The sequence below is a fragment of the Zonotrichia albicollis genome, chromosome 4, assembly GCF_047830755.1.
Source record: "Zonotrichia albicollis isolate bZonAlb1 chromosome 4, bZonAlb1.hap1, whole genome shotgun sequence".
Taxonomy (NCBI): Eukaryota; Metazoa; Chordata; class Aves; order Passeriformes; family Passerellidae; genus Zonotrichia; species Zonotrichia albicollis.
In genome coordinates, this window is record NC_133822.1 from 73,107,066 (window position 1) to 73,124,005 (window position 16,940).

Genomic DNA, 16,940 nt, shown 5'->3' on the forward strand with positions numbered 1-16,940 from the left:
CTAAAGTTTAACAGTGCTGTCAGGCGTTCACGGAATTCTTGGTGTTAATGGAAAAACTAGTGTTGAAATGAATAATGTTTTATCAAAATTAAATACTCAGAGTGTAGAAAATGTAATTTCTTACTGATGGAGCAACACAACAGAGTGAATCACCAGAGGTAAATGTCCTTATGTCCTTTGCCTTGTAACTTGTGGAGTGTTACATAAAGGACTGTAACTAGACTGAGGCAATGCAAACTATTCCTTCAAAAATACATCTTTTTGGCCCATTTACCAGTGTCAACTTCAGGTTTGGGGATATTGCAGCAAGATGCAGCTTTTCAAGTAAGTTCTGCAGTTTCTCTGAGTTTTGGTCTTCTTTTCCTGACTTTTACTTGCAACCTCAGGGCCAGCTTGGCCCTGAATAAAAGCAAAAGATCAATACAAAGATTTTTTTTTACATATCCTAGATATGTAGTAAGTGGTGGTTTTGCTTTGTATGAATCCTCTGTAGTCCAGATAATATTTCTTCCTTCCCATTTCCTCGTCCTATTTCTCAGTTTTGCCCAGGCCATGGATTCTGCTCTGTACCTCAGTAGTTGGCAGCAGTTTAAGGATAATTTGAAATGCATCTCTATGGTGAGCATGATGCACAGAACTTTGGTAAAAGGCTGATTGTTCAGACTGGTAAACTGAGCTCTGGAAACAGTCAAATTGCACTCAAACAGCTTCTATTTTTGGTTTTGTTGTTTTGGTTGGTTTTTTGTGTTTTTTTTTTTTTTGGGGGGGGGTGGAGGTTTTTTTTTTTTTTTTGTTTGTTTTTTTTTTTTTTTTTTTGTTTTTTTTTTGTTTTTTTTTTGTAAAGGGATGCAGGCTGCTGAAGGGAGAAAATGCACAACCTATAACAAGAAATGCACAAAGATATATGGATAAATACGCCATTGAGAGGCAGTCTCAGCATGGCTTTGCTGAAAGGATATCCTGAGCTTCAGAAGAAGGAAAGCTCCAAGGGATAAAATCAAATGGGGTCTCCAAAGCATTTGACAAAGTGCCTTAGCAAAATCTCATAGAAAAGAAAGGTGCTTTTATGGTTATTGTCTTTAATTGGATAAAAGATAAGAAGCAGAAGAGAGGCTGTAATTGAGAGAAGGGGAAATTGAGGCAAACAGAAAAGACAAAGCTTGCTGATAAGAATTAAAGCCTTCAGGGTAAGGGTGTTAAAACAATTCAGCCAAACTAGGGCTGTCTGCAGCAGGACCTGATGAAACTGAATATACGGTTGTAAAAATAACATGTAATAATGTCTGTGAGTATAAAGTTATGCACATAACAAAAAAGGAAAAAAAGCTAAATTTATATAAATGGGGGGTTATGAATGAAGTGTTGCCTTTCAGCAGAGAAATCTTAGAATTAGGTAGTTCAGAAATAGATTGGTTCACTTTAGTGCTCATGAACATCCCAAACATGAAACAGAACTATAATGAAAAGAAATAAAGAAGGGGGAAAAGGCAAATTAAAATTAAATATGATGATCTACTTTTTGCAAGTGTTGTGTAGCTCTTGTCTCCATCCCAAATCAAGGATGATCAAGATTATTGAACTGTTTTATAGTAAACAAAAAAGATTAGAACTCCTCAGCTGGAGGAAGGAGATGGCTGACAGAGGATTTGACAATTGCCTGTAAAACCACAAATTATATGCAGGGGGTAAAGTGCTCTTCATTTGTGTTTGCAGTCTCTCAGTATCAGAAAAATTGAGAATGATGTGAAGTTTTCAAGTGGCAAATTCACAATAAAGCAAAATTATGAGGTTTCCCACAGGACAGAGCTAAACTGTAGAACTGATGGAGCACAAGATCTGAAAGCCATCAAATTTTATGTAGGAACAAATTAATAGAACAAAAAGCCATGAGGAGCTGTTAAGCCTAGAGAATTCATCTTTCAGGAAGTTGATGTGGCACAAATCATTTGAGGATGAGAGTGTAGAGTGGAAAGAGTTTATGAAGCAAAGTGCCTCTGTGTGCTTATTTTCTTCTTGAAACTGTTCTGCAGGCATTATTACAGTGCCAGGACATTGAGTTAAATGGCCTGACCCTGGCTGTTCCTACGTGTGCTTGTAACCTGAAGATAACTCCTTGTGAATGTGTCGAATTGCTTTTATCAGCACTGGGTCGCACTGATGATGAGTTGAACCTATCTAAAGCTTCTTTGCCGCTTTTTCTGCCTCCTGGTTTTTTGCTCCATCTTTCTCCTCTCCTAAATAGCTGCTGAAATATCACTCTTCATGTGAAGTTCTGTTTTGGATAGTGATGCTCAGCTGTGTTCTTTTGGAATCCAAAATGCTTGTGAATCCACTAAACAGCATTTTTACCTGGCTGAAGAGCAGCAGGAACAAAAACCTGCTTATGTAACCAATCTCTGGCACTGTACAACAGAGAATAATTCATGTACATCGTGCAAAGCAGAACCTGGCACTTGTGACAGTCACACTGAGATGAAACAGCTTCCTACAGCAACTCTGAAGGAGATCAGAGGGGGAAAACCTTTACAAAAATATTAGTAGAGGAATAAAATGTAAAATCAGTTATGATGAAAGTAAGCACTTTGTGAACATTACAGCAGCATTTTCTCTGAAAAATTCGTGGTTTTTTTTTCTTTTTTTTTTTTTTTGTATTAGTTTCCCAGGAACGGGTAGAAGCAACACAGTGGACAGGCTGCTGTATTTATTGTGTTCGGGTGCTGGCCAGCTGCCTGCCAGGGACCAGGACTCCGAGGGGGCTCAGAGCTCTGCAGGTACATCCCAGACCTTGAGCATGGCCTGGGGCACGGTGGGCAGGGAAACACCTCTGTGGGCCCCAGAAATCCCAGGTACAGTGGGCGCTGTGCCCCTGTGCTGGGTGGCAGTGCTGGGACACTCAGCACCAGGGAGGGATGATGACTGCCAGGTGTTGGTGTGTCAGCCGAGTCGGACACAGCGAGACAGAGGAAATGACTCAGAGCACGATGGATTGCTTAGTGCGGGCTGAGGAGAATGTGTCTCAGTGTGAATTACAGCACAAGCCCTGAATGTCTCCGTCGCGCACCATGCGGGGCCATTTTAGGGCGGGGGTGCCCCGGCTGCAGCGGGGGCTCGGCGTGGGTGCCAGGGGGAGCACTGTGGATGCCGAGGGGCGGTGTGGGTGCCAGGGGGAGCAGTGTGGATGCCGAAGGGCGGTGTGGGTGCCGGGGGAGCAGTGTGGGTGCGAGGGGCAGTGTGGGTGCGAGGGGCGGTGTGGGTGCCAGGGGGAGCACTGTGGATGCCGAGGGGCGGTGTGGGTGCCAGGGGGAGCAGTGTGGATGCCGAAGGGCGGTGTGGGTGCCGGGGGAGCAGTGTGGGTGCGAGGGGCGGTGTGGGTGCCGGGGGAGCAGTGTGGGTGCCGAGGGGCGGTGTGGGTGCCGGGGGAGCAGTGTGGATGCCGAGGGAGCAGTGTGGATGCCGGGGGAGCAGTGTGGGTGCCGAAGGGCGGTGTGGGTGCCGGGGGAGCACTGTGGGTGCGAGGGGCGGTGTGGGTGCCTGAGGGAGCGGCGGGGCGGGGCGGTCCCGGCTGCTCGCCGAGCTCCCCGAGCGCCCGCCGAGCGCGCCGCCCTCGCCCGCTGATGCAATCGGAGCCCGGCAGCGGCGGCAGCAGCAGCAGCCTCGAGCAGCAGCATCGGCAGGAGCCGCCTCAGCCATCCGAGCAGCAGCCTCGGCAGTAGGAGCAGCCCCAGCCGGCCCCGGTCCCGCTTCGCGCCGCTCTCTCCGCCCCCGGGGCTCGGCGATCCCGCTCCATCCCGGCCGGAGCCCGGCAGGACCATCTCCCCCTCCTGCCAGCATGAGCAAGGTAAGCGGAGTTTTTTGCCCAGATCCGTCCGTCTGTCCTTCCGGCGGCGCGGAGCGGCTCCGGGGCTGCTCCTCGGCAGCTCGCCGGTTTGTGCTGGCAGATTTTAGTGCCACGATTTGTTTGTGCTTTGCGAAGGGGATTTCTGTCCCTGGCGGGTTTGTTGTTTGAGATTCAGAGGGAGATTGTGTGTGGTTTTACCTCTTTCATTGCAGACACCACGTGTGGAAGAGAAATAATGAGGGAGGATGGGGAAGGGAAGGTGTACGATTTCCTCTGGGGTGAATTTCATGTTTGTGGGACTCGCAATGATTTAAAAAGACCCAAGCAAAACTGACAAAAAACCATCAAACCAAAAGCCCGCGAAGGTTACGGTGTCCTGGCAGACATCAAGGCTTTTTTTTGTCTGTGAGTTTGTTAAAGCTCTTATGTCTGCCCTCGTACTAAAATAGACTGTGGGTAAAATCCGGTAACATGTGCTGAGTAATTTCAGAGAAAACTTTGCATCATGGAAGAGGATTTTTCGGTAGCAAACACTAACGTGGCCGATGAGCATCTGTGGGCACTGTCCTTTTATAAATGCCATGTTTATGTTCCTGGACTTAGTGACCTGATCTGGGGATTAAAACCAAGTCTTGCCGGTCAAGGCAAAGGGCACGGAGTTAGCGCGGCGCCTTTCAGCTGGGAGTACCAAGGGAGCATCCCAGCCGCGTTCCACCCTGTGCAGCAGCTCCAGTAATGCTCGGGTTTGGAGCTGGGAGCTGCACAGCTGCAGTCTGTGCCGGAGCTAACAGCTGAGGAAACCACGGCTGAGGTGTTTGCTTTCCTGGGCCACGTTAGCAGATGCGGTGCGGGCACAGCAGGTGACTGGTAGGTGTCTCCCTCCCCAGCTCCTCTGTGCTGCTGGTGGCCAGTGTTCCTCACACCAGCAGCGCTGCAGTTGCTACTCCTGGCGGCAGGGCTGGCATGGGGCAGCCTTGGGATGCTGTCCCAGCCCCGAGAGGGGCACACCAGCCATGGCAGGAAACTGGTCTGAAACTACTCAGAGAAAATGCCCAGGAGCTCCCCCAGCCACGGTGCTCAGACAGAATAGAGCGTCTCAAGGAAGGGGCAGACTCGTGTTTTATATCACTTCTGATGTACCTCTTGTGTGTCAAGGAAAGAGGGCAGGGCACTGCTTTCCAGGGCGTCAGAATTCAGAATTGTGATACTGTGAAATATATAAAGGTAGAATATTAATATATACTACCTATAATATTAATATATTCTACCTTTATATATTTATAATATCCAGTACCTGCTAGGAATGCTCTGGCCTTACATAAAGAACAAGTAACAGGGAAAGCATGGACCCATCAACCTGTCTGCTCAAAGCAGCACTGACATCTCATTGGGTTCTCACCTGCACAAACCCGACCTTCCTTTGTATTTTTCTTGTCTTTTTCTTGTCTTTGCTGTAGCAGTAGCTACAGCAGTGAAAGGACCCTCTTGCCACTTGGAAGTGATGTAGCCTTGGGCATGTTAGGGCTGTCTGAGCCCTTTACCCTTTCCTTGCCTCATCTGCTCAGACTGTCAGCTCTCCAGGGTTCTGGCTGTCACTGTGTGTTTGTGGAGCATGTGTCAAAGGAACAGAAAGTTACAATTTGATTATCACCATACTTACATAAAACCTGATGCATTAATAAATAACGCCGTCAACAGCATCATTCCACCTCCTTGTCCCTTCAGCTCTCCCTTCTCTCCTGTGTTTAGTCACAAGCATCCATTTTTCCTTGAACTATTTCCAGCTCAACCACAGCCCTCCCTTTCTGTGCTGTTTAAAGTGATGTATAAGAAATGAATTGTGCCTCCAGTTTCTGCAGTCTCTGCCTTGTCCACCTCATGCACTGATTGTTGCTGACAGGCCTAGTGCTTGTCTGTGATCCAGTGGATATGCTGGTTTTTCCCCATGGAAATGGAGCCTGAAGTATGCTGCAAAGCCATAGGTAAAAGAGAAGATTGCAGAGTCAGGAGATAGCTTTAACACAACTGATATCTTGTTAAAATAGTCCACAGGCTGTATCCTTTGTTTAATTAGACAGATGAAAATAATTCAGGTGGATTTCATTAGTCATTAATTTGTCCCTGGGTGGATAGTGTTAGGAGGGCAGGTCAATCAGTTAATTGTGTAAACATTTAGGTGCTCTGCATTTATTCAGGCATTTTAGAACAAATTAGGAGACATGGTAAAGTATTGAAACAGACATTTTCATTGCTTCCCTGTGTTATGCCATTTTCTTAAATGAATAATCACAGCTGAATGTATAATGCTGAAAATTACCAGTGGGTTTGAGGGCAGGACCTTCAGTGTCAGAATGAAGGAGCCAGGCTGTAAATTCTCCCAGTGCAATTTGCACAATCAGCCTTCTCAGGCCACAGATGTGGGGACCGGCACGTTCACATCCCCACAGTGACACACCACGGTCCCTGTGCTGCTGGGCAGGCTGGTCTCACAGAGGCAGCTCTGGGAGCTGCAGCCACTCAGCACTGATTGTGGCTTTTGATAATCAATTGTGGCTGCCCACATGCAACCATGGCTGCAGTGGAGCCCAAAGTGCATCTTAAAAGCCTGGCTGTAGGTGGTGGTTGAGCATAAATCCAATAGTATGTGACCCCAATATGCCATCTTTGTGGTCATTTCCATGTTTGCACCTTGATGCCTCCCAATCTAAAACAGGATGAAGTCAATGGGTGGCCCCATTTACCTTGGAAACAACCTCAGTATTTTATGGCTTTACACATTAAAAGTCCAGGTAAAATTACATCATAAAACAGAGCACCTGTTGCAGAAGGGCAATTTAGGAAGTATTGCCATATGCTGTTGCAGAGCAAAATCCGGTGTTGCACTTATGGAAAGCACCCTTTGTGTGTACATCACAGGACCCAAAACTTAATATGAGAATAGTTGGAACTGTTTTTAAAAATGATCAATAAGTGTTATCCATCTGGGGCTTTTTGTGCATCTTTTGGAAACTAATGTCATAATGTCATTCCAACAGAGTTGCTCATTTACTTCTTCCCTTGAGGTCTGAAGTGTGTTTTGGGTTCTATTTTAGAATAAACCTGAAGAATTAACGAAGGGCAGCATGTAACTTCTCAGCAGGTATACAGCTCCTGCTAATTCAGTGTGCCTGTTAGAGCATATCACACACCACATTAATGAAAACATTTCTAGCAAGCATAGAGAAGCGTTTTCCTGGTATACAAACAGGGTTTAATTCCACGAGGTTCTGATTGGAATAATTCCCACTAGGATTCAGAGGCATCATGTCCACTGTTTAATTTCATTTAGACTGTTGTGTTAAGAGTCATCACCTCTGGTATAAATGTTAGAATATGCATTACTCTTACTGAGAATGTAGGTTTTTAAACCTTTAGCACTCAGTTTGAAAGAACAGAGTGTGTTCAGTGTGGAGCGGGCTCTGGGGTGCTGAAGCAGCCTTCCACAATCTAGAGGAAGAAGGTGGAGATGGGGCCAGGCTCAGCAGGGCTGTGTGGCAGGAGGGCAAGAGATGATGGCATTAGCTGAAACAGGAAAAGTTCACATGGGTATGAGGAAAAAGCTGTCTCCACAAGCTGTCTGTGCTGTCTCCACAAGCACAGTTGGGAAGTGAGTTACCGAGGGACAATCTGCAGTTTGCAGCCTTGGCAGCTCTCAAGACCCAGCTGGGTCGAGCTTAAGAACCTGCTCTGAGCCCAGAGCCTGCCCTTCTTTGAGCAGGAGGTTGAATTAAAGACATCCCCAGGTTCCTTCCAGCCTGGGTTTTCCTGTGGTCCTGAAAAAAAGCTTAAAAACAATTTTTTTTTTTAAATTCAGTCGTAGTTTTTTTGACACACCCAGTGGTGTGGACCTGCAGATATTTGCCCAGAGCCCTGAATGCTTGGCTTTTAACAGCACAGAGAACTCTGTGTAAAGGTGCTGTTAAAAGGCACCATGTAGGCAGATTGCTTTGCAGAAGGTATATTCTTAACACGTCAGTATAGCAGTATTATTTTCTTTATTTTGAGGAAATCCATGTGCTTAACAGAAGAGTGTAAGCTGGAAAACTATAAAGCACTGAATAAAAGGAGATATTTTTGATTTTCAGGGATGTGAACTTGAAATTGCTGCATCTGAAATACAATCTATAAGGTTACCACACGAAATTGTGTATTCTGCTCTTACAAAGTGATACAATTGCTTATCATCATGCAATTAATTTAAAATTATAGGTAGTCCACCTAAAATCAGCAGTAACAATACAGTTTTTTTTTGATGTAGAGTTTCTCAACCTCCATTAAAATAAAGGAAATTCTTAATCAAACAAGTATGGAAAAGAAATTTCAAGTGTTAGCATTTACTATGAAGTTATTGTCAACATAGCTGCCCGGTCAATTGCTACATAAATTTCTTACCAGATGCACGATACAGGTTTTACTTCCCTGATTTTAAAGTTTGAAGGAACTGGTGGAGAGGCTAAGTTTTTGATCCTGGATGAAGAGAAGTTTAAGTATTTTTTTAATAGGCTTCATAGTTTATAGTTTGTTTGTTATAAACTGTCTTTATACAATTATAGTTCAGAGTAACATAATTATTTTTTTGAGAACAGAACATGAAGATTTATTATTGAATTATCAATATCACAGTCCTGAATTCTGCCCTGTGGCAATGCCTGCTTAAAATTTGACAAACCTCTTCCTAATTGCTGGAAAGTATTGCCTGAAAAATAGAGGGTAAATATAGAAAAAATGAAGAAATAGCCTTAGCACAAGATGTTACTACATGTAATGGCTACACAGGCACAGTTTTGCCACAGATGTATGTGTACATGCATGTAGAAAAAAAACATAATTCTATTCACATGCTCATGTATTTGAGGCATTTATACATCTTGAGTATGTCATCGGTGTTTTTAATATTATCCTTTATCTTTTGACAGTTTTTGAAAGACCATTTTTGACATTTACAGTTTGATTCTCTTCTTGACACCTGAAGATAGAAGTTCGGTAACAGCATTCCTTTCTGATTGTTCACTAAGCTGAAAATTGGCATTTACAATTGTTTTCTTTTGAATTTTCTATTAAGGTGGTGTGCTGTAGCCAGCAATGTTTTCATCATGTTAATTTGGGCAAAATATTTCTTAGAGCATACATATGAAATGAATATTTTTTTCAGATGCAATTCTAAGCTTTTAAGGGGCTCAAGATTAGCTTCATACCTTCTGAAATGTGAAAAACATTGTTCACATGCACTGAAGCCTCCCAGACCCTTTGCTCATGTTATAAGTGAGTCATTTGTCAGTTTAGATTTGTGGAGCTGAGCAGGGCTATTTGATCATTGATACGGGTGTGGAATTGTAGGAGGACAAGCCTACAGTACTTGTCATAGGCCAGTTTATTATCTTCATTTCTTACCATTTCAGAGCTGTCATTTTTCTAACAGAGACTGCATCACTCCTGGTTTATGTTTGTTATAGCTTTAACCATGCTATGGTTTGGGCAAAGCTCCTCCCTGCATTTTGTGTGCTCTGTGTGTGCTTAGTGCTGACACCTCTACAAATACCTCATGTGTGCTCGCCCTTTTCTTCCAAGGCCACTTTTCATGTGCTGAGAGATATTTTGCTCTCAAATTCCCTGGGCAGCCTCCAGTTTGCTCTGGGCACTGTCAGCAAATGATAGGGGATTTCAGATGAAGGACTTGCTCATGTTGTTTAGAAAGGACACACAGGATAAGGTTAAGACAGCTCCAGAATTTTGGAGCTTTATAATCCATTCTTTTTCTCTGTCATAGAGATGTTTCACAGTTGAATACGTATTAAATGGGTGGGATATCTGGTTCTGTCACCAGCTCGGAATGTTTTACATCTTCTGGCAGATGATCTGAAGAAAAACAGTTTCTCGGTGTTATCTTGTTGTTGTACCACATTGAAGAGAGCAGGGTGTGACACTGCAGTGATGCTATAGTTGTGCCCAGCTTTTCCTGGCTTGTTAGTAAGCTTCCATGGGATTATTTACACTTGCTTGGTGTGGTGGATAATGCTTTTTACCTTCTGTGACAGCCTCTGCAACTCATAAAGAGTGTAAAACAATTAAGTTCTTAGAATATTCTGAGCTGAACATCTATCATGCAGTTATGCTCCCTCTCTGTTATTGGAACAAGAACGTTATTGTAGGTGCTGTCCTCAGACAGATCCCCAGGATCTTCCCTTTGGCTTAGCTCTGCTCCCAGTGCCCTTTACATCCAGAGGAAAGCTGCAGTTTCCTTTCTGCTGTGTTGAACTGTGTCCACTTGAAACAGACCAGGGCAGTGTTTGAGTACAGAGCAAAACACATCCCAGGGGTGCAAGGCAGGCTTTGGAGAGCTCTCCCATTGCTTCAAACCACTTCTGGCAGGCCTGAACCCCACTGGGGCTGGTGTGGGCAGTGCTCTGCAGCCACCACCTGTGTGCTGTTCTGCAAGAACTGGAATAGGTTACAGCTGTGAGCAGGGCACAGCCACACCTGTTGTAAATCTGTCATTTGCACCTGGTCTTTCTTGAGAAGAGCTGGGATGGATTTGATCTTGTATTTTCTGGGACCACCAGAGAAGGGAGGAATGATAAATCTGACTCCATGTTCTTCTCAGAAGGCTACTTTATTATTTTATATTAAAGAATGCTATACTAAACTACACTAAAGAGTACAGAAAGGATACAGACACAAGGTTAAAAAGATAATAATGAAAACTTGTGACTCCTTCCAGATCCCTTACACAGCTTGACCCTGTTTGACCATGAAGTTAAAACAATTCACTGAAACCAATGAAACAACCACCTGTTGGATAAACAATCTCCAACCACATTCCAAAGGAGCAAAAGACAGGAGAAGCAAATCACATAATTATTGTTTTCTTTCTTCTCTGAGGCTTCTCAGCTTCCCAGGAGAAGAATCCTGGGCAAAAAGATTTTTCCAGAAAATATGACAGTGACAGATTTGTTGTTTCAGTTCCTGGGGGGCTGTGCAGACCCTGTTCTGGCACCCCAGTAGATTCCCTGAAGCAGGTGCTGAGCAGGGTGAAGTGTGCCAGTGGGACCATCTGTGCCTCAGTTTCCTGTTTGTAGAAGAAATAAATATTTCTGCCTTCTTTCACCTGGCTGTTGGGACTGTAGAGCCAGGCTTCCAGTGAGAAGATTCCTTTGAAGCTTATAAATAATGAAGGTCTTCATTCTTTATCTGGAACAAGGAGTTCCAAGCCCACCATCAGAATCCAGGAGAACACAGTATTTGCAGTATTTCTGGAAAGAAATCTTTGCAATATTTCTTGCTGTCCTTCTGGCCTAACAGTGCAGTTAAAAATACATCCTGCTTAATTTTACTATAAATTCTTAAAATGCTGATTTAGCACCTGGGTTTTAGAATACATGAAGGAAGGGGAAATGTTAGAGAGAACATAATGAACACAAGCTTGTGGTAAAGAGCAAAGCCCTGCTACAGTGTTAGGGGAAAGCATGCAATAGCATTTATGGCCTTTCTTGTTGCCTGTTTGATGCAAAAGATCTCATATCAAAGAATTGGGCCTGAACACAAGAAAACTGTGGCGCCTTTCAGAATTTAATTTATTTGGTTTGAGCAATCAGTGTATCATATATCCGTGAGATGCTGTCTATTTAGAAAGCAGGCAGATGAATCTTTAGGTCAGCTGATTGCTTTAACATGTTTTCCTTCATGCCATTCTAGCAAACAATGTGTTTGTTAAAAGCCTGATTTCTCCCAAAATTGGTCTAGACTGGGGCAATGACCTGATTAAAGAGATACAGGATAACTTCACTGCATCTCTGAACAAGAGAATCTGTGTGAGCCCTGAAACTGGAGTTGGGTCCTGCTGCAGCACGGGCCAGGCAGAGCCCACATCTGGGTGTGCATGGTTGTGCCTGCAAGCAGGGAAATGGGCTTTGCTCAGACGTTGGAGAGAAACAGCAGCAAGGAAACCCCTTTATAGGAGCACTCTGAGCAGTGGGGCAGTGTCCTGCAGGTCTGAGCCCATTCACATAGCTTAGATAGCTGCTGCCATGCCTTATCAGCCTCATCTTTGGGCACTGCAGGGGCACAGCAGCCTCTTGGGAAGCAGGGAAGGAGCCACAGCCAGCACACTGCACAGTCGTGCTCCTTGTGCTTTTCAGCAGTGGCGTTTGGTGATGGGCTGTGGTTAAATAGGCCATGCAGAGTCACCAGGGCTGGATGTGCTGTCAGCCCTGTGCACACCAGCAGCCACACATGTGCACTGCATTGAGCCAGCTGTGTCACTCACAGTTCTGTCATCTCTAGTGGCACTTACACAGCACTTATGGTGGAAAAGTAACTCCTCCTTCCTCCAAAAGCTCCTCTGTTCTCTTCCTCCACAGAGCCTTTGTGTTCAGTGTGCCATTCATCTTTCCTCAGTGTCTTATGTAAACCTTTATTCCAGTGCAGAATGGGCTTAAATGGGACACGGTCTGAGCACTCTGAGAATAGCTCCAAGTGACCCCTGACACAGGCCAGTGCTTCAGGGCTGGCCTCGTGCTCCTCCTGCTGCTGCTGCACTTGTGGGCTGTGTCCTTAGAAACAGCTTTTTGTCTGCTAGCTTTTTTCTTTGGCCATGTCAGTTCTTATTTGGGAATCCATCACTGTCTCTGCTGTGGTTTGGTTGGGTTTTTCCCCCCTCCCAGGAGTTTCTAGTGATTTATTTGCAAGAATAATCACTGAAGAAGCTTTGGTCTCCCACACTAAATTGTTTCCTTCCAGTTCTAAGCCCTCAGTAACTCCTCAGACAATGATTTGATTTGTTTTTGCTATGTCTTCATGTTATTTATATTTTCATTTGGTAATTGCATAAAGCCAATTGCCTTGGTCATCAGCTGCAGAATCTGTGTGGAGTTTCAGGCAATTTCACAAATAAATTGCAAGCTACGTTTTATGCATCTTTAAATCAGATCTGTCACTTTTCTGTGCAGCTGTCTCAGAATAAAAAATGTAGCCAGTGTCACTGAATCTTCAAGGAAAAGAAACAAATTAGTGTTTATTGTGCATAGGCTCATCTTTTCTGGAATAACGGTGCAGTTAAAAATGCATCCTGCCTAATTTTACTATAAATTCTTAAAATGCTGATTTAGTACCTGGCTTTTAGAATACATGAGGAAAGGGAAATGTTAGAGAAAACATAATGAACACAAGCTTGTGCTAAAGAGCAAAGCCCTGCTACAGTGTTAGAGGAAAGCATGCAATAGCATTTTTGGCCTTTCATGTTGTCACTTTGATGCAAAAGATCTCATATCAAAGAATTGGGCCTAAACACAAGAAAACTGTGGTGTCTTTCAGAATTTAATTCATTTTGTTTGAGCAATCACTGTATCATACAGCCATGAGACACTGCCTAGTTAGAAAACAGGCAGGTGAATTTTTAGGTCAGCTAGATCCAGCTGGTTGCTTTAACATGTTTTTCTTCATGCCATTCTAGCAAACAATGCATTTGTTAAAAACCTAATTAATGCTGGACGGGACAAACAAACCAACAAAAGAGTCACTTAGAGCGCTGCTCACAGGAGTTGGAGATGGAAGAGCTCCATGAGGTCATCTGCCTCTTCCCCTGATTGTACCAGGCTGTTTTCCCAAATCAGGAGGGCAGTAAACTGTGGAGACAGAGGAAATGGCCCTGGGGAGTGACAGAGCAGCAGAAGGGTCACAGGGAGGAAAACAATCAGGAGCAGTGTGAGCAGTGTCTTTAAAATCAAAGTTAAAGCACACAGCTCCTGGGGGTCATTGGTGAACAGGGTTGCTTTAGAGTCCCTGCCTGCTTCTGCTAAGAAAATAGGAAAGAGAATTGTCTGGATGTGCAGGAAATGCATTAGAGCAGAGTGAGTATTGAATAAAGGGGCAGCACACAGATCACAGCTGCTTTATGTCCTGTGGTGGATGGGACTGCTGGGAGGCTGTCAGGGCTTTTCACCTGGGAGGGATCACACTTCAGACTCCATGGGGTGTGGTTGTAATTGACAGCTCAAACTGTAAATTTTTCTGAAATGTGACAAAATAAATTCAGCCTGAAGCTGAATGGATCGCTGGTCAGGTTCTCCTTAGGGTTAGTTTCAGCAAATTAATTTGTTTTCTGCTTCTGCTGGTCTCTTTTTTCCTTTAGAGTTCTTGATAATTCAGTTTGTCAAGCCCATGTTGTTTTTGGACTTCAGGAGTGGATATCCTTCACTTTCCCTAGCCTTGCTGTGTTTCAAGTGAACTGAGACAAGCTTTCTTCTGCATCAGTTCAGACATTACTGAGCTTACTCAAGTACTCATTTAAGCACTGAGTCAAAAAACTGACATTAGTTCGAGAGGAGGTTTTTAACCGGTGCTGCTTGTAATGGCTTTACTTTGCAAACATTGTTCTGCATTTATTTGTTCTTCTGGAACCAAGTTCGTCTGCTTTTACAGATGTGATTCAGCTGTAAATGTAATTAAACATGAGTCTGGGGTGGACTAGCTGAATATTTCTGCTTCTTGATGATCTCTGTTCCAAGGCTTTTCTAACCAGCAAGTTGTGCTCATGTAATCTGAATTGTCTTTTACTTAAGCCTAGTAAAAACAGTGATGCTTGTTTTAAGAGGAGCATATTTAAGTTTTATTCAAACCAATTAAACTGGTTTAAATTAAAGCCAATGAACTGCTCAAGTCAGGGATAAGTGCCTGCACAGTTTTTCAGACTAATTTAATTACAATCTATTTCAATTCAACCTTATTTTATACAATGCAGCTTTCTTGTACATAAAACCTCTTGTATTTTCTAAGCCCCAGTGCCCTCACTGTGAGGCAAAATGATGATTAAATAGTGTGGAAGCCCTGGTTTTCTGCTACACTAGTTGCCTTGTGTTTTTCTTTGTTGTGTGCTGTCATTGCACAGCCTCTGTTTAACTAACATTAGTGCCAGCCCAAGGTTGGACAGGCAGCCACAGAGAGGTGACAATGCCAGGCTGACAGGGCATCAGGGAGGATCTGTGTGAGGAGGAACAGTCTGAAAAATCTATTGGAAATGCAGAAATTAGCACTGTAAATTGTGTGCCACAATTAGCACTGTGGTACAGACGTGTTGGATGTGTTCGTGTTCACATATACCTGCAGTATAGGGACAGGATTGAAGTGCTTTTATGGCTCTTGGCTTCCATTAATGAGTTTCTTAAACTTGGCTTCCATAAATGAGTTTCTTAAACTGTGGGAATCTTTCAACAAGATTTAATAAATAAATAAAATAAAAAAGAAAATTAAATTAAAAATAAAAAATTAAAATAAGTAATAACTAACTAAAATAATAAATAAAATAAACTCTAGTTGATAGTAAAAATATGCTATCACTTTTTAATATGATATCACAAAATTAGGAAATTTTCTCTGACTTTGTGTGGGCTTTTTTTTTGTTTGTTTGTTTGTTTTTTTGTTTAGCTGTGAACATTGTTAGTGGGTTTTTTCCTGCAAATTCATTTTTTATATGACGTGGCTGCCAACTTGTATTACTGTTTCCTAGGGACGGATCAAAGGTGTTTTGAAGTCATGGCAGTGTTCTTGCCTGGCTGTAGCAATACAGAATATTTGGTATTTGTGCACACTGGATTGTGTTTTACCCTGGAGCAGGGGGGCAGCTCTGCTTTGTGTGGCTGTGAGTGGCAGGGTTCCTGTCACCACACACCTCATGTGGCTTTCCTGTGCCAGTGTGAGTCCTGGATTGGATTTATTGATCTGCAGTGTTCCTGCAGCCTGGCAAGGGCTCTCATTGCATCATCCTCCCAGTGCAAATTAGAGCATGAAATATTTCTTAGACACTTAGTAGCCTGAAGTAAAACTTAGTGTAGTTCTATTATAGTATTCTTTAATATAATATAGGAACATAAGATACTCAATTAGCCTTCTAAGAACGTGGAGTCAGACTCTTTGCTCCCTACGATGGGGGACCCTGAAAATACCACAGTGAAGGCACAGGAGCAGCTGGGGCACACTGGGGCAGTGCAGGGAGGAGATGAGCCTGGCGTTGTAGCAGCAGGCTGAGTGATCTGAGTGCACAAAAGGAGAGGAGGTGTGCTAAAGGCATCAGGGAGAGCAGGCACTGCAGCGCCGTGGTGCCAGGAGATGGAGATGTGAATGTCTAAGGCAGCCTGAGCACCAAGTGCAGGAGCTGCATGTCCAGGTTTGGGACAGCTCTAGCAGAAGGGCAGGTGACAGCTGTTTAGCCCAAGAGGTGCCACAAGTGCAGTGTTCCATGCACAAATAGCCACTGAGGCTTTTCCTGTGCCTTGTGGAAGAGTTAGGTTGGAGCTAAGTGCTGATGTGAGGAGCGCTGTTAGCCAGCTGAGTGCATTGGGATTACTCTGTCAGTGCTAAAGGATTTGTAATGGTCATTAGAGCACTGAGATCCTCAGTTAAAGTAATACCAGAATTATTGCTCAGCAGGTCTTTATTTCAGTGGTGTTTCACAGTGATGAAATGACATATAAACCCCATTTTCTAACCAAGTTTAATCTATTTTAAGATTTTTACACCTCAGTAATGTTAAAATCAATGTGTGTTTTCAGTATTTTCAAAGTAAACCTTTGAAATACTCTTTTATTTCCTATTGCATACACCACAGAGAAAACACTGGTATCTCTACAGCACAACTAGGAAATAATGTCATGCTTGTGTGATTGTACAGCTACTTGAGACACTTTTGCGTGACTTTTGAGAAGTTGTTGACCCAGTGGCTCAAGTGTGTCTTTAGGATAACATCGGTGTTTTAATGGGGGCGGGTTTAAATCTACCATGCTATTAAACATAAAGGGCACATTTGTGTTTGGAATATCTCTCTTGGCAACATTAGCACTAAACCAGGGAGCAATTTTCCATGTTGCACTTAGCAACATGTTTCAGATTTGTAGGCCACGGAGCCATTTAAATATGACTCTGTTAATTAGAAAGTAATTGTGGTATTTCTTTCTAGTGCTGAGGGATTAACTCGGTTTAATTTCAGTGTGGTTAACAAAGGCAGTTAGCTACTTGCTTTAAATATGAGTTCAATCTGTAAAAATTAATAATGACTTCATGGAGAGCAGGATTG

The 16,940-nt window shown here is 43.6% G+C and overlaps 1 protein-coding gene across 3 annotated transcripts in view; it reads left to right on the forward strand.

Annotated features, from left to right (window-relative positions):
- The first annotated feature begins 2,684 nt into the window (after window positions 1-2,684).
- The window catches only part of BCAT1 (branched chain amino acid transaminase 1), a 55,309-nt gene continuing 41,053 nt past the window's right edge, over window positions 2,685-16,940 (forward strand). Inside the window, exons 1-2 of one of the 3 annotated variants that reach the window (XM_074540111.1) lie at window positions 2,685-2,771; window positions 3,635-3,838. In XM_074540111.1, coding sequence (XP_074396212.1) covers window positions 3,830-3,838 — 9 coding nt within the window. In that variant the 5' untranslated portion in view covers window positions 2,685-2,771; window positions 3,635-3,829. Of the gene's footprint in view, window positions 2,772-3,533; window positions 3,839-16,940 lie in introns of those variants that run through there. The other 2 variants (XM_026796863.2, XM_005492874.3) reach the window with 2 other exon arrangements.